At 39.8% G+C, this 21,596-nt stretch overlaps 1 protein-coding gene across 3 annotated transcripts in view; it reads left to right on the forward strand.

The window, feature by feature from the left end:
* Nucleotides 1-21,596, forward strand: part of PTPRG (protein tyrosine phosphatase receptor type G) — a 692,071-nt gene that overhangs the window by 156,782 nt on the left and 513,693 nt on the right. For all 3 annotated transcript variants that reach the window (XM_073901477.1, XM_073901476.1, XM_025885589.2), the window contains exon 2: nucleotides 19,472-19,576. In XM_073901477.1, coding sequence (XP_073757578.1) covers nucleotides 19,472-19,576 — 105 coding nt within the window. The remainder of the gene's footprint in view (nucleotides 1-19,471; nucleotides 19,577-21,596) is intronic.

Genomic DNA, 21,596 nt, shown 5'->3' on the forward strand with positions numbered 1-21,596 from the left:
AGAAATCTTCTCTATTGGATTGTCTGTTCCCCGGGCGCCTGGGTGGCTCAGTTGGTTAAGCGACTGCCTTCAGCTCAGGTCATGATCCTGGAGTCTCTGGATCAAGTCCCACATCGGGCTCCCTGCTTGGCAGGGAGTCTGCTTCTCCCTCTGACCATCCCCCCTCTCATGTGCTCTCTCTCTCTCATTCTCTCTCTCTCAAATAAATAAATCTTTAAAAAAGATAGATTGTCTGTTCCCCTAAGTTTGTGATATGTTAAGCTATCGACTTTAATTTGATGTTCCGTGGCATGTTTCTGAGTATACTAGTTTGGAAATGGAAGAGTTGAGAGGGATAGGCCTGTGGCCCAGGTTGTTCAGGAGAGTGGGTTATATTATTGTGGCATCACATCGTAATTTTCAGAAGTTAAAAGCATGACTTTTACACAAACGGAATTAATACATACCAAATTCAAATAGTTAATGAGACAACCAATAACATGGTAAAGCTGGTGGTTGGAAGAGCTGGGTATTTTTAGTTAATAAAGAATGTCAGACTGTGGTTGCTAGGTTAGCTCCAACAATGGTTACTCTCCCACAGAGTTACAAAACCATAAACTAATTCTTTTGCTTTTTTTTTTTTTGAACTGCATAGAAATCTCCAGGTTAATGTGTAACTTCACCAAGTCTGGCATTTACTGATAGTCAATAGCAAGTTAAGGTTGACATTCCCCTAGTTAATTAAATTATTTTGGGTGAGTTTGTTGAATTCAGCTGCCGTGTGACATCGGAAGGGACTTCCTGCATCCTCCTCTCTTTATTTTTTGTTTTGGATAATTTTTCTCATCAGCAGTTTGTGAAGCTTCAGAAAGACCGACAATGCTTGGGTTTTGCCTTTGGCTAGTGTTGATGGCTGGTCTGCCTGGTAAAGCACTTTCCAAGGTTGCCCTTGAACTCTGTGATATTTTCATTGCTTTCCTCCTTCTCTGTTGGCATTTTGCACTTCAGTCTCATCTCCAGCCTCACTTATTTCTTTCATCCTGGTAGAATGCATTTAAGCTTCTCCTATTTACTGAGTGTGCTAGCAAAAGAATGGGCGGATTCCAGAGCAATTTAAATTACTTTGCTGTCCTTCAGTTGGACACAACTCTGCCATGTCTTACCTGTGTGACCTTGAGCATATCCCTTAACCTCTAAGCCTCCCTCTTAGACACCTAAACTGGGGTGAACAATGGTGCTTACTTCGTAGCAATGCTGCGAAGATTATAGGATTAAAGGAAAAAATGATGCCTACACACATAGATATGTGCATCTTGGTACTTTACATACTAGATGTTCTCTAAACGATTGCAAACCAACTTGCTTAAAAGGACCAGAGAGGCACACCATAAGTAACTGAAGAGTCTTAAAAGATCAAGCGTAGGAACAGTGACAACTGGCAAGTAATAGCCGGCGTCCTAGCTGGGGAAAGATTCGTGATTGGCAGGTTTGGTGGCAAAGTTCACACTAAGTGAAGGGGGCTGCAACTATGTGTCTCAAGCCCATTGTTGCTATATGGTTCAGTACAGCTTTATACTGAAATTGTTTAAAGAGAAGACCACAGTCTGGATTGTCATAATGTCATTTCCCTTTGTAAGTGTTGGCAACTGATCAGCGTAATGTACCATGTATATGGGCTCCATAGAGTGGGACACCCATTTGCCATATTTGCTCTTGGTTGATTTAGATTGTTCAATAAGAAAGGTAAAGTTTTTCACATTAGACCATGTCAGCACTTGAAGTGACCAAAGTGCTTAGTCACTTCCCCAGTCTCCTGCTTTTATAGACAAGATAGTCCGTTAGGGCAAATTGGCAGGGCCCTTTTGTGATGGTACTTTTAACTTTTTTGGAAATGAGCTTTACTTGTACATATTCTTCCACTTGGGGAGTTACAAGGTTTAACACTATTTTTTTTTTCTTTTCTTCATTAAAGTATAACTGACAGTGTTATTAGCCTCAGATGTACAACCTATTGATGGGACAATTCTGTACATTACTCTGCTCATCATAAGCGTGGTCACCGCACGACGTTAGTACAGTACTATTAACTGTATTTTTTATTTGCATGACTTATTTATTTTATAACTGGAAGTTTGTACATCTTAATCCCCTTCATCTATTTCATCCATCCTCCCACACACCTCCCCTCTGACAACCACCAGTTTGTTCTCTGTATTTAAGAGTCTTTATTTTTTTATTTGTTTATTTTGTTTTTTATGTTCCACATATAGGTGGAATCATGGTATTTGTCTTTGTCTGTCTGATTTATTTCACTTAGCATTCTACCCTCTAGGTCCATCTATGCTGTCCTTAACACTGGCTCTTTTTTTTTTTTTTAACACTGACTCTTTTTTGAAAGATTACTATGCATTTAAAAAAAATGATCCTATTGATTATTGAAACAGAGGAAGGAAATACACCAAAATTTTAACGGTGGTTATGGTCATTTCTGTTTTCTTGTTTATGCACTTTATGTGCTGTCTTGTCTTTTTAATGTACTCTGCTCATTAATGTACTTTGCCTAATGTGCTTATACAATGAATAATTATTGCTTTTCTAATCAGGAGAAGCGATAAATGGTATTAAAAACAGACTTCACTGTGGAAATGCCTAGATATGTGATAATATGATTATTGATCAGTTTCATGGTTCCAGCATTTTTGCCAACAAAGTAATGGTTCCTTATTTCATTTGCTTCAGGAAAATGATAGTATGGTGTATCTTAGGGTGCTATTTAGATATGTTTAGATGGTCTTCTTTAGGTCTGCAGGAATTTCTTTGATGAAATGGGTTTTCGACCACACGGGGCAAATAAGTTGCCGGTTCTTCTCTTGGGCAGCTTGCCTGCAAGGGATGCCGTCTGTTTTGGCAGAGCCGGAGGCTTGCCCTGCTGGGCTAGAGCCCACCAGCTGTCAGAACCACAGTGGCTCAGCTGTTGTGCTTTTATGCTAACTGTTATTAGCCATGCAGACCTTTATGGTTCAAACCAGGCCACATCTGTTGTGAGTCTCATGACCTTCAAAACCCGGAGCAGAAAGAAATGCAAAACTCCAGGCTTTCTGTAGCCAGGTCTGTTTAGAGGGCTTCATTAAAAATATTTTTCTAAAGTGACTCTGAAAAAGATTTTCATTTTCCTTGTTCTACATTAGCAGTGGATGTACAGTGTTGAAGATCTGAACAAATTAGTGTTGCTCAGAATGTGGTTTGTTGACAACCTGCATCTGATCCCAAAAGGAATTTGTTTAAAAAATTTTTCTGGAGCCTTACTGTAGACCAAGAGGATCAGGTTCTTACGGGTATATTCTTGCACCAAGATTTAAACCAGTGATTTAGGCATTAAGGGCAGAGCGCCCAAAGGGACATCCTGTTCTCTTTTAAAGAGGTGGGCACAGAGTCAGATGACACCAAGATCAGTGGTTATGTGGTGAGTCGGGCACTCCCAGGAATGCCTCAGCTTCTGAGAAGGTTTGCTTTTGGGTGTAAGATATTGGGAAAGGTCCTAAAATCATGTTACCTGGAAAATGTTCATGGTCATTGTAAGAATGGAAACTGTATTTCCAGGTTGAACATGGTGATTCATTTGGTTATGCTTTCCAGAAAGCGTAGTGTTTAAAGTGAAATTGTTCTCTTTGTAGATGCCGTGTGTCCTCAAAACTTAGTTCTTTCTGTGAAATAGAATGGCCTGCATGCCAAAAACTGTGATGTTTCTGCAGTGTTCAATGCCAAGCCATTAGACCTCCTGATGCATTTATGACTTTATATTTCCATTGCTAAAGCAATGAAGAGACCATTGGACCATATGTCTCTATGAAAGTCCTTCCCCCTACCCCACCTCCAACTGAATTAATAGTCGCTTCAATAGAAGAATGAAAAAAAGAAGTTGAGTTTTTATATTTTGGGGGAATGAAGTAAATAGAAGGAAGAAGGAGGGTTTCACTAAATATTTTAGGTCACATTTTGTCCTTGGCGCAGGAGCAAAAGAGACTAAAGCTGACTCTCACCGTGCTATTGACATCTTTAGAGCAACATGTTTCGGACTTTTTAGGTGGAGCAGATTTATTTTATCCAATATATGCAAAATATCATTTCAACATGTAATTTAAATGAAAAATAATAACGAGATATTTTGCACTCATTTCTTCTTACACAGTGTTGAAATTCTAGTGTATTTTATTCTTACGGCACAGTTCAGGGTAGCTCCATGTGGCTGGTGGCTACTGTATTGGAAACGCTTCTTCTCATCCCCACCATCTCTGTTAAAATGAGAACATATGCCTGCATGGAATATTTTTTTTTTTTCTGTTTTAGAGAGAGTGAATTGTTTTCTCAGCAGTTCATTGGTGTTAGTGTAATGCCTTCCTGTGTAGGCTGTAGTGTTAGAATTCTCTTTGCAAGCCTCATAATAATTTTGAGGAATTGTCACTTTTATTATAGTATTTTTAGTTGCAACTAGAAAGTTTTTATAGTGGGAATTCTTTCAGTGTGAAATCTCTTAAATGGACAATAAAAAAAATCTCTTAAAAGGACAATAAAAAAAAACATATTGTTTCTTCTGGGACACGGGGTTGGGGCATCTAACTAACGAAGCGGAGTTCCAGAGACAGAGGATGTAAAATTAGATTTTAGATGCGTCCAGGAGAGTACGGGGTTCAGAGGTCACTTTGTATCAGTGTAAAAGGTTCTGTGTTAATGTTTTATGTTTGGGTCTTTGTATTGTTTTCTTAAGAGAACCCACCTGAGTGGCTCATCAGTTAAGCATGGGACTCTTGATTTCTCAGCTCAGGTCTTGATCTCAGGGTTGTGAGCTTGAGCCCCATGTCAGGCTGTGCACTTAGTGCTGAACCTGCTTGAGATGACACCCTCTCCCTCTGCCCCTCCCCTGCTCATGAGCAAGCTTGCACTCTCTCGCTCTCTCCTTTTCTGTCTCTCTTTCTCCCTTCCTCTCTCTAAAATAAATAAATAAATAAATGAATGAATGAATGAATAAAATAAAATCTTAAAAAGAACCTAATATGCACTATTCATTTACATGTTGCAGGCCCCAGACTTTATAGGGGAGTCTTAGTTATTTTTCCTGTCTTTTGTGCATTCAGAGTGTCTGGGTTTGAATTCCTTTTGCATGGAGAATGTAATGTGACTTGGGTGAAGTACTTTGCCATTCTGTGCCTCTGGAAAGGGGAATGCTGGGAGGATTGACCCCTCAAAGTTCTGGCAAGAATTAAATGAGATAATCCCACTGAAGACCTTTGACACACTGCCTCTCAGCATATAGTAGGTACTACAGAAATAATAGCTATCTTCAGCACCTTCACTAATTATTTTAATTTTAGAAACTAAAGCAATACAAGGGAAATTTTAGGAATGAATGGATTTCTTTGACATTGAGATAAGGTTTAAAAAAATCCTTCCTTCTTCCTGAAACATATGTTTAAAATCTTTGTTTCTGCCCCAATATCTTTAACCTCATTTCCCCATTCCATCTGCTGTTCTGTTCTGGGATTGAGCATCTCTTCACTTTGGGGAAAAATATTTTAATAAGAATTCTGGTCAGAGCATCTCTATTCAAAGACCCTTCACCCCCCACCTCACAGTGTGAAGGGAAAAGTCCTGAATACATTTCACAGAGTAACTTCTCTCTTTCTGAAACATTGATTCCTGTATAAGCCTCAAATATCATGTATGATTTCTCAAACACCTAAAATCTGCAGCTTTTCTGGTTCCATTGTGTTAAATAACAAAGAATGGATTAACCTGAATGTGGACCTGGCACAAAAGAAAAACAGGAGGTCTCCAGCAGCTTCTAACACCATCCTTTCCTCTCAGTACTCACTCACTGGTTATACAGAGGCGTTATTTAAGAGCAAATGTGTTTAATAAACCTTTGTAAGTAATACTGAAAGGAGTGCTTATTTTCCAGAATTCACTCAGGATTTCTGTAATCTGCAGTCCTGTGGTTTGGGTACATGTGTTGTACCCGTTTGTTCCAGAGTTTTCTATTGCTTATGCTACATCCTTCTTTTCTTTTTTTAATTTTATTTATTTATTTGACAGAGAGATAGCAAGAGTAGGAACACAAGCAGGGGGAGTGGGAGACGGAGAAGCAGGCCTCCTGCTGAGCAGGACCCTGGGACTCTAGGATCATGACCTGAGCAGAAGGCAGACGCTTCACGACTGAGCCACCCAGGCGCCCCATGCTACATTCAGTTTTGCCTAATAGGAAAGCCTCCAAAGACACAAAATTTCCTTTTGACATCATTATATTTATTTTTTTTAATTAAAAAGAAACTGCCCCTCTAGTCTCCTTCCCAGCGCCAGTTTGATTGACTGTATTTGCAGAGTCATAAAAGGATTTAAATTCAGAGTTGAAAAGTCTCCTTGCAATTGATTTCATTCAGCCCCTTGTATACAAATAGATATTGAGAGGGGAAAAAAAGCAATATTGAACTGAAACTTTCAATTTTAGAGTTGAGCTTTGTGAAGTCATAAACCTGCTTTTCCATTTGACTCTTCAAATGGATCTTGCGGTATAATTGGTCAGAGTCATAGAAGGCTTTAGAAAAAGCACAACCAAAAAAGAAAAAAGAAACAAACTGTTCTTATTTAATAGCTGCCATTTCTTCACCAGAAAAGGACTTTTGGTTAAATAGCTCCTTTTCCAAAAAAGGGAAAAAATTTCCCCCCATATAATTAGTTTAAGCAACTGCTTTTAAAGCTAGTTAAAGCAGACTGAGAAATGCGTTAGCCGTCTTGATGTGATCTGGTGACAATTTTTATGTGGTTAGAATTTTTAATTAAATCATCTTATTTAAGATTGTACTAGCCCTTTCAAATTGTTTTCGTTGAGACTTGCATTGTGTTATTTCAAGTTAATAACTCCTCTTCAAGCAAGCAGAATGCAGGATATTTCTTCTGATGATTTCTTTGTGCAGTTGAAGAGAACAAAGCAAACCTCATTCTTGCTGGAAAGGAAGCAAAACTAACACCTAATAAAAATAGAGATAACAAAAATGAACTTGTAGCCCTGGGATATTCTGACCAGCAACATTAAATTCCTCGGATCACTTTTTACCTTTTAAAAAAAAGATTTATTTATTTATTTGAGAGAGAGAGAATGGGGCAGGAAGGGGGCAGAGGGAGAGAGAGAATCCTGGAGCTCACTCCCCACTGAGGAGGAGCCAGATGCTGCGGGGCTCAGTCCCAGCACCCTGAGATCATGACCTGAGCTGAAATCAACAGTTGGCCGCTTAACCAACTGAGACACCCAGATGCCCCATATTATTTACTTTTGAAATTCAGGGTCCAGTCTAATTGATTAAATCAAATATAGCTGATGGGAGGCCTGGGCCTGTTCTCCGTGTTTTAGGAGGGAGAAGTCATTCTACGGACTTTGAATAACAGAGAGGGGTATATATATTTGGTAATCTATCTCCTGACCAGCCACAAAGCATACTTGTCCCTGAATACATTTTTGTGATTACAGGCAATCCTGAACAGTTGCTAAGACAAAAATTTTTGTCATTGTGCCGAGATGAATTACCGTAGATTCAATTTGTTAATTATCCTTTACTTGGGTCACTTTTCCATCGCTCACACCTAACTGGTGGGAGAGAGAGGTTTCTTTTAAGAATTGTTTGGGGAGGCAGAGAGAAGTCAAATTGGATTTAAAGCCGTGCATGTGTCTGTCCATGTTTAACCAGTAATGAAATTGTCCTTAAAAAAAAAAATAACCCACCTAAGTTTCTTCTGGAATCTATAGTGATATGCTGTGTACTTCTCCAAGTATCCCATAGGGAGGTATTTTTCTTATGTGATATTGAGGGTATAATTTTATGCAGTATATAGCTCCCAAAGAAAATACAGTGATAATGAGCATCTTGCTTTCTTTTCCTCATTTCGTTTGTAAATAGTTGTATCTGGTTTGCTTCTCATTGACTGTTACCTATTTTTATTGACATGTACTGTATAAGCAATTGATGCTTGATCACATTACTGCAGATCCTAATTTAGATGAAAAGGCAAAGGGAAGTTGTAGAAAATATTAGCAAACTAAAACTAAAAATGAGTTGAGTAGGCTTTTGGCCATGTTGCTGTATATATTAGGCCATTGTTCGCTCTTCAAAACGTTCCCTCCAGGAGCTCAGCCTCCCTGCCGGAAGGTGCAAGTACGCAATTAATGCGCGATTTGCCTCACCTCACCGTGGGGATCCGGGAGATGAGGCACTGTTTTTACTCTTGCCTGCCTCCCTCCAATCTGTTCCCTGCACATCGCAGTCACCTTTCCAAAGCGTACATTGATAAAAATGTCCTAAAATTAGATTATGGTAATGATTGCACAGCTCTGTAAATATACTAAAAACTATTACATTTCAATAAAAGCGCTTTAAGAGAAAGCACATACCAGACCTAATTGGCTGACCCCTTGGAGTCCTTGGGTGCCTTTCCAGGCTCATTTCAAAGTCCATTATGGTCTTGCGGATCTTCCCTTCTTTATCCTCAACCTCCTTTTTCTGTCCCAACCAGCTCACCAGGCTTCCGCCAGGTTGGCCTCTCACGCATACTCTTTCCTGTCACAACATCCTCATACTTGCTGTTCCTCTACTTTGGACTCTGTCCCCCTGTCTTGACAATGCCTTCAGCTAAAATGGCATCTCCTTCCTTGACTACTCTAAGTACATTCCTTTTCTACTTGTATTCTCTATGATTGTACCATGTCTGTTTCATTTAATTTTCATATTTGTTTTGCCATGCATATCAATGATAATTTTTATACTTTTCACTGCCCCCCCCCCCCCCCGCCGCCGTGGACTGGAAGCTCCAAGAGGGCAGGAGCAATGTAGGGTATACACTGTTGAATGTCTTGATGTAGTAGCACCCTACCATGGAGAGAACATGAATACTTGCCTACACCTTACCAAACTCCTGAGAAATTCTCTTCTTAGCCAGAGGAGTGAACAACAACCTAAAACAGATAGTAAGTGTGAAGATGGAGTAGGTACTTTGCTGACCAAAAGCACAAAGCTCTGGGCAATAGATAGCTACCAGCCACTGAGTATCCAGGCTGGCCAGGATTCAAGTTGTACCTTTAATATGGCCCTAGAAGTCACAGGTTTCTGGGTTTACTAAGCCAGTCAGATCTGTCTCCACCATGATTAGTATCTTGAGCAAAGGAGTATCATGGTTGGAGTACCCTCTGTTTTTGATCATCAAGCCCAGTGTTTAGGGCTTGTGCCTACAGTGTGTTTTGCTGAGTATTTTTGTCACTGTGCACATTTTGCTAGGATTGGTAGATGTGCCATGGTTTGGAAATAGGGGCCCAGTGATATTTAAGATGACAGCTTTCTTTGTCCATTTCTTTTTGTTGTGTAAAAAAAAATACCCATTTCCTTCAATATTTTTCATTCTATATTTCATAGGGACTATGTGTGTATAAATGACTCAACTATATCAAAGACCCAAGTTATGAAGCTTATCCTTTATTTCTCAAGGATAAACATTTATTAGGCAGTCACAATGACAGATTTTAAACAAAAGAAAATATGAATGAAGAGAATTTAGTAATCTGTATCACTTTGTTTCCCTAACTCAAGTTGTAACTTAGTATTTATTTCTGCTTGACTAGAAGTGACTTTCTTTTTTATAGACAAGGACCAATGTTTATATAATTGTAATTGGATCGTCTCCACATCTTGTTAGAAAAATCACTATATTTTTCTGTTCGTATTATCGGAACATGATTTTATCTTAGACTTGCCAGTAGTGGTGGGAAGAATAGCTTAGACAACTTCTTTCTTTTGAAATTGTTATGTTTTTAGAGGCGCCTGGCTGGCTCAGTCAGAAAAGCATGCAACTCTTGATCTCGGGGTTGTTAGTTCAGGCCCCGCAGTGGGCGTAGAGCTTACATTTAAAAAAAAAATAATAAAAATTACTATGTTCTTAGGGACGCCTGGGTGGCTCAGTCAGTTAAGCGTCTGCCTTCGGCTCAGGTCATGATCTCGGGGCCCTGGGATTAAGTCTCCCGTCAGGCTCCTTGCTCAGTGGGGAGTCTGCTTCTCCCTCTGCTGCTCCTCCCCCTGCTTGTGCTCTCTCTCTCTCCCTGACAAATAAATAAATAAAATCTTAAAAAAAATAAAAATAAACTTGCCTTTAAAAATATTACTATGTTTTTAGTTTTCTGAGGCCCATGTAGAAGAATTTTTTTTTTCTTTTGAGCAGGTGTAGTAGCTGTTAGCTCACTGACATTTTTATGAGTCCTAGACTTCAATTTTGTGAAAAATAGTTGTAGTACAGTGTTAATTTTGTAGGTTTGAGAGTAATATCTGGTTCAGGGCTTTGTGTTCTTGGGCAAGTTACGTACCTTTTCTGAATAATTGTACCTAAGCCACAAGATTATTATTGGAGGAATTACACAAGCCATTATATTGATGGTACTTTTAGTAGTGTCTGCCTCATAGGCGATAAGCGAGTGAGTTAGTGAGTAATTTCTTATTGGGTGAGGCCATGGGTGGTAAACTCAGATAGCCGTAAGGACTAGATAGGAAATACAAATGATAAAGTAGGACTGCGTGGGCTTATGATTCTTCTCGAAAGAGCTACTTGCTATTCACAGAGCATATTGTTGCAATTAAAGTCCAGATTTCATTAAAAAATACAGATATTGGGGTTCGCTCTTGATTTTCCCATACTGGCAAAAACACACAAACACACACACCCCATACCATACATACACACACACACACACACGCACACACGCACACACCCATACCATACCATACCATATCATACTATACGTATCTGGAGGGATCGAGTGATGGCTGTATTCCACGTGGTGGCCACCAGGTTGAAATCTCTGATCTGTATTTGCCAGTTTTGTTGATCATAAAGGATTCAAAGTGATGGCACAGTTGCAAAATCGAAGTACCAGTTTGTGGTACTTGACATCACCACAGCCCTATCTCTGACTAACCCTTGTTTTCTTGATAATCTTACAGAATTGAGAGACTTGATTCTTGGAGAACCAAACATTGTTAGTGTGGATTAGAAGAATTGATTGATTTATTTTATTCTGATGTTACAGAATATTTGAAGCCAGGAGCCCAATTCTGTTTTGGAAGGGTGGCTCTGAGGAAGAGTGAACCGTGGTATTTTTCAGACTTTTTTATGACAAATGTCTAATGAGCCCCTGTATAAATCAGTTTTCTAAGTGTACCTCTTCTTGGACTTGTTGGGAAGCATCTATTTTTATTTCTGAAGTTTTTAAGCTAGGATATAGTTAATAGCAGAGGGATGTCTTTAATTTTTTGACTCTTTTACTCTTGTCTGATCAAAAAAGTAGATTCTGTATTTTGTAATCAGTGTTATTTTAGAGTAAAATCACAAAGAGAAGTTCAGTCTTTTGCTTCTCTACCTGACTTGAGCAGTCATTTTTACAACATTTTTGGTGTTCTTTTTCCCCCTAGGTTACTACATTGCTATGTGATTCCTCTTTGCCTTGAATTGCAATCTGTTTTACTTAAAAAAAAAAAAAAGTTATGGCTCTATATTAGGTCTCTTTATCACTTTAGGTGATGCAAAAAATCTGTATATATTTTTGTAGCTGGGATAATAAGTACATTTGAATATGATAAAATAGGTAATCTCCTGTAATATACTCTATTGTGTTTAAGGTTAGCTCAGTATCACAAACAACTGGAGGGACCATTTATAATGCAATAGTTACAAAGGAATGTACTTCTTGATTCTACTTTTTGGGACACTCACTAAGTATATATTACTACGATTAATTGGAATACAGGCACAAAGGAGATGAGAGGCTGATCAGAATATTTAATTACTTTAACTATGATTTGATACTTTTGCCCATTGTAGGTACAAAAAAGATAAAGATTTATTCATTTTAGACTATTGTGTGGGATTTAATGTTCTTAAGTGCCCTTTAAAATTCAGAGAAAATTATGCTTGTTAGAGATTTTGCCATCCTTGAGGGATCTTTAATTTGTTTGTTGTATGAACAGTTACAATAGATATAAACAGCCCCCTTAACTGCTTGTCTGCCATTCTGGAAATAAGCATTCTGGATGTGAAAATGTGAGTGCCTGTACTTATTTTTAGTGGGCTTATTTTTGGCGGTAACTCTGGCAGAGAACTAGGACTCTTCAGAAGAGCGCCATTCGTCCATCATCTTAAGTAATTTTCATCCTGGCACTAGGGAACCAGAATGTCTTTCTTTCTTCTGATGTTTTCAATTTTGGTTGGAAGCTGACCAATTCTTCTAGGCTTCTAAGTCCTTTGGAATGACCTAGAACTGGACATACAGTTGAGTGGAAATACCCTCAAGTGTCACTCTCCTATTTTGCTTTGCGTACAAGATGTGTGAGACCATGTTATAGATGGGACTCTAGCCTGGTCTCATCATAAACTTACTCTGGTTTCACCTCTGCCATACAACTACTTTCCCTTTGTAGGAGATCATGACATAGCTGGGATCAAGTAGACATTGTTGGTTCCATGTGGTAAGGTGAAAACGGTAATGTGAAGGAATGCTGTGGGTGTGTTGAAATGCATAGGGACCGTGTGTCTTTCTTTCTTGGTGGGCATCCCAGACTTCCACTCATTTTCAGATACACAAATGCACGTGTGAATGAATGTACCGCCTTTGTCAAAAAAAAAAAACAAGCCCTTAGTTTCAATTCATTTGCAATTTTGGAAGAAAAATATTTTCCATTATTCCATAACTACGTTTAGTGTTATCCCATGTAGATTCAATGACCCTTCTCCCCGACAGTAGAGCCCAAGAAAAGATGCTATGTTGAGAATGTTATCTAATGTAGTGTTTAGAGGGGCTGGTCTCTTTGTAAGAAAAATGTTCAGCCTGCATATTCACACAGTAGAGTTCAGACAGCTTGAAACCCTTTCTTTATTTCCCCCAAGTCAAAATTTCTGTGAAACACTGAGAGTCAAGATTACATGGAATCCTCCTGAAGATACAGTTAAGGCAGATGGGATACACATCTGCTTTTATAGTCCCAGAATACAAACATTTATTTGTATAAACTATGTCCGGTGGCTCTGGGAAATTAAATCATGCACATAGGAAACAGTTTCGTTGATATCCTCAGTGGTAGGTAACTCTTAGGATATTTTTATAGCAAAAGATTGGGACTTTGGGTCTGGAAACATTTTTATCTTTTTTTTGCTTCAGGCTGGAAATGAGGTAGGCTCCAGAGAAGTTCTGAGAGGTGGTGGAGTTTATGAAATCTCCCTGATGAAAATACCTGTCACTCATTTTGCTCTCTGCATAGCAACCAACCTGACTTTTAAGCTTCCTCCTGCTGAGCGAGGCGTAAGCATCATTGGCTAGTTAATGCTATTGGTTTTGAAATCTTCACTTTCATCCTGTCAAAATTGAGAGGCTCAAATTCTCCTGGATGATGGGAGTAGCTGGGTGTTAACTTCCTAAACTCATTTTATTATACCATTCAGACTCCGGAAGTCTGCCCTGGTTTGATATTCCTCATGCCCAGGCGTGTTAGCTGTGTGTGTCTGTGTGTTGGTGTGTTGGTTAAAGTCACACTGGAGACTACCTCTTTTGAGGTGGAGTCTATAGCATTGTGCACTATTGGACATCCTCTGTGTCTTCTACACTTGTTCCATCACTATGATCCCAGTTCCTTGAAGCATTAGCACAACACTCAAAGCCCTCCTGAGCTTGCTGCTGACAGATGACGTCAGCTCCATGAACCATAGTAAGTTTGGTGCTGTAGAACTTGATAGAGTATATGTTTGCAAGACACTGACTCCTCCCTCTTGTTAGTCACATGATAATCATAGGCAGATTTATACTTACTGTCTATTCCAAAGAATGAAAATACATATTTTCCTAAGCATGCTCCATTTTTAATTGTGTAATTAAGTTGCTGACATAAGCAAGTATGCAATTTCACATTAAGGTAAGGATCCGTAAAGGCATGCATTTGCATAATTTAATTTTCTGCACAGAAGATATTGAAAATCAATAGCATGATTCATAGCCTTACCGTATCATTGCCATGCTGCTGTTGGTTGGCTGTTAGAGTTTAGAAGAGTACAGAGAGTATTAAAATTGATTGAATTTGGTGTGCTGAGTCTGTATCTTTACTTGGGAACCACAGATTGTTTCATTTTGCAAATCTCTGCTCCTTGCCAATAAAATATTATGTTACTTAATATACTCAATATACATTTTTTTGACTGTGGCTCAAATAATTTCTAAAAGTTGTTTTTTAAAAAAATACCTTATTTTATGATTAAAATACATTGAGGAGGGGACTAAAAATTTTGTTTTGTTTTAAATTATGCAAGTACCATTCATACATGATTATGTTCTTAGGGAAAAAGAAATCACACATTACTGATCCAAATGGAGTAAAAGGGGAAACTAAATGTAGTCATCTTTAATGCATAGTTTATGTGTCTCAAATCTGGTGCCAGGGTGATAAAGTCCTTTGCTTCCCTGTTCATTTCTAAGTTGCCTCCCTAAGCAATTGCTTCTGAGGTACTTGGGGATCATTCCTTCCAGCTTCATGTTTTAGATGTTTGCCGTTGTGATGGGTGGGCAGGGACTAGAAAGTGAGACAGTGGGGAGAGGGTCGTGGTTTTGCTTGTGACTTATATAAACACACATATATACATGCACACACTCTTATCCCCAGCACAGACACCATCAGCCTTTATGTTGTTCATGTGTATAAGTATTCATTCACTCATTCACTAATTCACTAATTCACTGGGTATTGAAAACCTACCATATTCCAGACTCCATCATGGCTGGTAGGTTGAGAAGCTCCTTATCTTCAGGTGGCTTAGAGCGCCTCATAGGCCATGCAGCATGTCCTTCAGAAGCAGAGTTTTTTGTCCATTCTTCACTTGCTGTGTGCACCCCACATCGTACCTCAGTACTTTGGGGGGTGTGATGAAGGCACGGATAACACACCTTCCTTGGGATAGCCCTGCTCTCTGTGTTACTTTTTGTCCGTTGGTCCGTGTCCACCCAAACCACACCTCTTCCTTTTGTCCTGGGAGAACTTCCTTTAGACAGTTGTACAGCTCCTTTGGGCCCCTTATGCCACAGTATCCTGCGGATGGATGGCTGGGAACGTAACTGCTCTTTGGGGTGTGGATCCCGTTAGGTTGCAGCGTCAGAGGAGTTCTGATATTTACCTCCCTTGTTTCTTGAATTGGATATATCTTTGTAGGTTTGCTTTTTCCACTGAATGTTTAGGGGGCTTGGGAAGCTGGCCAGTGTGGGACCCCAAAACCCATGACCTCTCTCAAGTCTAGTTAAAGACTGATGGAGATGTAATCTAAGGCCGTGGAGGTTTTTACACTTCCCTGATATAGCTCTGGACTCTGTTGCTTTGCTTTTCCAGCAGCTGCCCACATGAAAGCCACTCCAATGAGAGATGGTGCTGGCAGCCTCTCTTGTTCCCTAGCCCAGTGTTCTCAGAGTTTTTGGAAAATGAAAATGAAAAGCACTGCCTTTTCAGGAAAGAAAGGGGGGCTAGTTGTGGAGATTGTGATTCTAGATAACATCTTTTGTAAAAGGTGTAAGTGAATATCCTTGAGGAGAACTCCATTCCTCCTTTACTTTTGTTTGAACTTTCTATTTCAGTTCAGATTTAGCTAAATTCTGAGGTTGACTCCATATTGGTGTGATTTATATAGCAGGCACTTCATCTCTGTCTGGCTAGCCTTTTCCCACCATTAACTTAGCCTGTCAGGTTCCGGGCTGTGAGGGTGAATTGAGAATGTCAAAGTTGAAGGGGACCTCGGGTTCAGCTCAGCAAGGAAGTTTGGGTTTTTTTTATCTCTGGCTTTAAAATAGAATCACTCATGGGGCGCCTGGGTGGCTCAGTCCTTAAGTGTCTGCCTTCGGCTCAGGTCATGGTCCCACGGTCCTGGGATCGAGCCCCACATTGGGCTCCCCACTCCACGGGAAGCCTGCTTCTCCCTCTCCCACTCCCGCTGCTTGTGTTCCCTCTCTCACTGTGTCTCTCTCTGTCAAATAAATAAATAAAATCTTAAAAAAAATTTTTAAAAAAACAGAATCACCCAAACAACATTTTTTTTTCTTTAAAGTACCTGTATCCTATATTGTGGTCCCACCCCAGGTCACTCGAATCTGAATCTCCAATGGTAGGGTCCAGGGAATAGGTTTTGTTTTTGTTTTTTTTTGTCTTGCTTTTGTTTTGTTTTATTTTTAAAGCATCCAGGTTGAGAGTTAGAGCTCTAGTCCAACAATGACCTTTTATGGAGAAATTGATGATCAGGTGTAGAATCTACTCATTTGAAGGTCACCAACAAGGTCACCTTTCGTGTCATTTGGGGATCTTTTGCATACAAGGGACGAAAAACAAGTGGTTCCTGTAAATATAAAGCATCCCACAGGATCAGTTTCAAATTACCTCTGTCATGGGCTTAAATTTTGTCAACAGAACTGATGTATAGATTTTGCTTCCCTTGGTGTGGCTACATTTTTGAACTCCTCTGCTGATCTACTTGACCGCCCAGCCAGGCTCCTGAGGCTCCTGTCCTAACACTGGCAGGAAGAAAGAAGAATCTCTCTGACTGGCTGATGTCCCCATTGCCAAACAGGTCGTAGGCACCACGGGCATGGTTTACAATGATTGGCTAGCTTAAGCCAAACAAGGCCCGGCCCCTGGAACTGGCAGGGATGGGCTGACAGGACATGGCTATGCACTGCATGACTTGTGGGTAGGTGAGTGCGGGGTATGATGATTACAGAATCGAAGTCTTTGCAACAAATTTCTACTATATTATTAGGTATTTTTAAAACGCTCCATGCCCACTGCTGAGTTAGTTGCTCTGCTCACAGTGTCTTGTGTTGTTTTTGTAACAATGCTGTGAAGTTGTTGCTACTTGTAGCACCATTTAACAGGCAAGGAAATTGAGGCTCAGCCATGCACCCTAATGGAAGTCCCATTGCCTTGTTCAAGACAGTGCTTTACTCATTACCTTGATAGAGGAAGGATTGTTTGGGAATAATTATTTAGGGTGAACTAGCTCTGAGAAGCATATTAAACAGATGCATAAAAATGTTTCCTGCATGCACAGACAATAAATAAGCCGAACAATTATTTATGTAGCATGCTTTAGTGGAGGGAAAAAAATAGATTAGGAGTGTAGGAGATGGAAAATTTTATTTTTGATCCCTAGAAACTTAGAATGGTCAACTTCTTAGAGCTCTGCATGGCTCATCTGCAAAATTGTAGGATGGGCTGGATGGTGGATACCTAAACCTTCATTATATTTTAAAAATGACCAATGAGCAAACATAAATGATACCAGATTTACTTTTTAGATATGTGTTTGAATTTTACAAGATTCCTGTTTCCCTGTAAAAGGCCCATGTATCTATGGAGTATCTTTGTTCTTAGTTCAAACATTTTTTCTTTTAAAGCCAGTCTTTGGAGTTGACATGCAAGCATAAAACACAGATCTTCCTCCACTTATGATGGGGTTATGTCCTCATAAACTCATTGTAAGTTGAAAATATCTTATGGTGAAAATGTATTTAATACACTCAACCTACTGAATGTCATAGTTTAGCCTAACCTGCCTTAACATGCTCAAAATGCCTACATTAGCCTACGGTTGGGAAAGTCATCTAACAAAGCCTAGTTTATAATACAGTGTTGAGTATCTCATTCATTGAGTTTGTATGGAAAGTGAAAAACAGAATGGCTGTATGCATGCAGATGGTTCTAAGTGTGTTGGTTGTTAAGCCTTGTGATCGTGGGGCTGACTGGGAGCTGGGGCCTCTGCTGCCCAGCATCACGAGAGAGGATCTTACTCTACATATTGCCAGCCCCGGGAAAAGATCCAAATCCAAATTCAAGGTTCCATCCTGCTGAATTTGTATCACTTTATTTTTTTTTTTTTTAAAGATTTTATTTACTTATTTGACAGAGAGAGGGGGTAGCAAGCACGCATGAGCGGGGCGGGGTGGGGTTGGGGAAGCAAGGGCAGAGGGAGAAGCAGACTGCCTGCTGAACAAGGAGCCTGATGCTGGACTCGATCCCAAGACCCTGGGATCATGACCTGAGCCGAAGGCAGGTGCTTAACCGACTGAACCACTCAGGCGCCCAGAATGCGTATCATGTTTGCGCCACTATAAAGTTGAGAAATTGCTAGGTCAGTCCATCATAAGTTGGGGACTGTCTGTACTTTACACGTTTCCTAATTTGCCATCATGGTGACATCATTATCATTACTTGGACTAATTCAGAATAGAGAATGTACTGTTTTCCTGGTGCCATCTTAATCTTAAATTGAATCTGCAGCTCCCCTAACCATTTTCCCCTGCTTTTTAAAAGCACACTTGATTTTGTTTGGGTGCATTTAAATATTAACATAGACATCTGGGATGTATTGTTTGAAGTGTAATTCCATTTCATTTTGGATTCTGGGCACCTGTGGTATTTGTCTTCTTACAAGTCAGTGCATTCGGGTGTGGGCTCACAAGAAAAGAAATTTACATTCATGAATTGGCTGGGAGGGGAGGACTTTGAACACTGTAGCAGGCGGATGGAAGCTCTCTATAATGGCGGCGAAGATTGGATTCATTATGAGGTTTCAAAAAATACATCATTAGCATTTCTTTTCTGAGCATCGTTGGCCTTGTGGGTTTCATATCTTCAGGTGTAACAGGTGACTCTTTGGGCTCCAAAGGATATGGAGGACTGGTACTCACCATGGGATGTCTCCCAGGCCTTAGACCATGATGTGTTTGGATGGCAGAGGCCCTTGCTTTGATGTAGGCGTGCTTATGTTCGGTTGCCTGATGTGCTGCATGCTTACCTGTGTTACCTGGGACCAGTCACTTAGTGTCTCTGAGCCTTAATTCCTCCATCTGTAAAAGAGATGGAATGACCCCTTGCTCTATGAGGATCATATAAGGCTCAGAGGCCTTTTGCAGCTAGGACATAGGCTTATACATGTAGTCGGAACAAAGACCTCAGGTTCCAAGTCTTCTACTACTAGTTGTATGACCTTGGGCAAGTTAAAGGTACTTAACTTCTCTAAGGTTCGATTTGCTTATCTATAGAATGGTCTCGTTATTGGGACCACTGGGTCTATTGCCTGGTTGTGTTCTGCAGATTATGTAAGATACTATATATATATATGTAGAGAGAGAGAGAGAGAGAGAGAGAGAGAGAGAGCTTAGTGCCCCGTGCTTGGTGGCCCAAAGATTCATTGTAAGCTACTGTTAGTATTAATATTAATCCTGGTCATCTCGCTAGGTTATCCCATAGCTGTTTTTCTGTACAATCAGGAGGGTCTCTTCCGTTATCCCTGAGGTCTGTGCTTCTGGGAAGTCGCCGGTGGTGTGTTGGACACCCTTTCCCTGTCCAGTGGAGTGAAGACTTTTACTCATCGTGTTCTCCCTCTCTTCCAGCCTTGACGGAAGGCTATGTTGGGGCCCTGCATGAGAACAGACACGGCAGCTCAGCGCAGATCCGCAGGCGCAAGGCTTCAGGCGACCCGTACTGGGCCTACTCAGGTGAGTGGATGGGGTCCGGCCAGACTCACACTGGTCAGTGACCATCCCGTTGAGCTCACTGGAAAGTTCTCTTTGAATCGCTTTCACGCCAAACCTGTTTGTTCAGACCTTTTTTAGTTCCCTAAAAGTTGAACCACTCAAGCCTGTTTTTCCTCAAGGTTCTAAGTACCTTAATTTCTCTCTCCCACCTGTTTTCTCAACCTGCTTTCCCCCCTCAATTTGCATTTATTTCTGAACTTTACTTGTTAATGAGTGATTGTACCAAACTTGTCATTTCCCCAAAGACCCAGGCTTTTCTTCTCTGTCTTTTCAGTAGCTGCAATATCAGAAAGCAGAAAATGGCTAGTCTTGAGCTGCTAAATGTCTGCTAAATATTACAAAGCGTCACATATCAAAATGATCTGTTATACTTTAATCTAAAAAAAATGCAACTTTATTTTCAAATCAGATCTTGTTAGTTGAATGTATTTCAGCCCTCTATGGTATTCTGCAGTTCTTTTCATTTTTGCTTTTAAACTTTTAGCTTTCTAGCCAGTGAAGACCGAGAGCATTGTTAAAGCTATGTTGAATATTACATTGCAAATAATTTTCTTACGTTCTAAGGGGGGGAAAATGAAGACCCACAAGAATATACAGATGTTTCTGGATTATGTTCCCAACAACTATGAAAAATATGATAGGTGGATTATTATTTCTAAAAGAGATTTTGATGCTCCAAAATATATGGAAAATGTAGCTAATTGAGGAGCAATGGTTGAGGAAGATAGATCACTTTGGAAATTACTTCGGCACTAAATAATTCAAGTTATTTGTCTGAAAAGGCTTGAAGGCACGTGGTATTAGTATTAATAATAAATCTGTGTTTATGCAATGTCATTGCGTATAGAATTGAGAGGCATTATTTTCATAATGATGCTCTGGTTTTAAATCCTGAATTTCCACCTGCAAATCTTGTTAAGTTTATGTCAGTATAAAATTTATAGGCTTGATCTTTAATTATGCCTTATCTATTGGCTTTTTGCATCCTTTTGTCTATTGATAAATCTCCTGCCCCTACAGGGAGAATAGCCTATCTGTTTTGTTTTGCAAGGGACAGATAGTGATTCTGAAGTCTTCCATCACACCCAACTCCTTGTGATTAGAATTATCTAATTAGAGGCTTTTTGTCACCATTTCTGATAAATGAAGGGAATTGTGAGATGAAGGCCAAAATTACATATATATATAGCTTCTTGCCAAGAAACCGAAAGAAAATTTATCATTTTGTTCTTGTGGCTCTGATATCAGTTAGGAAGAGGCATAAAGTGGCCTGCTATTTACAGTTCATCAATTTAGAATAACAATGCTGTTAGTCAGGAAATTGGAAGTTATATCCCATCAGCATCTCCAGTTGCAAATGGCAGTGAAGAAATGAAAGTGCTAAAACTTTCCCCATTACTCAGTTAAGAATGGACATAAGTGGTGCAGTCTTTGGAATGAAGCAGTTGTTGATATCCTTAACTCTAGTGGACTTAATGAGTCTCCATTTTGCATTTCTGGAATGCATTTGGGAACCGCTTCTATAGGTGGAAGGGCTAAGAGTTTGGCTGCAGACTTTGGCACCCCTTTTCTGTAAAAAAGCCAGACAGTAAATATCTTAGGCTTTGTAGGGTGTGGGGTTTCTCTTGCCACTACTCAACTTTGCCAGTATGTGCAAAGGTGGCCATCGATAATGCTAGATGATCTGGCTGGGTTTCCATAAAAATGTATTTATGAACACTGAAATTTGAATTGTATATAATTTTCATGTGTCAGAAAATACTGTATTTCTTTTTCCTCAATCATTTAAAAATACAGAAACCATTCTTACTTAGGCTATATTAAAACAGGTCGCAGGTTGGATAGGGTACACAGGCTATAGTTTGTCAACCCCTCTCCTGTTTGATTTTTTTTTTTCTGGGTGGGATGGGACAGTCATATGAGGAATCCCCCGGAAGGGTATAGACTGGTTTGGAAGAACTGGTGAAGTCCCTTGCTTAAG

This window comes from Callorhinus ursinus, unplaced genomic scaffold, assembly GCF_003265705.2.
Source record: "Callorhinus ursinus isolate GAN/ISIS: 27379988/994484 unplaced genomic scaffold, GSC_fseal_2.0 scaffold15, whole genome shotgun sequence".
Classification (NCBI taxonomy): Eukaryota; Metazoa; Chordata; class Mammalia; order Carnivora; family Otariidae; genus Callorhinus; species Callorhinus ursinus.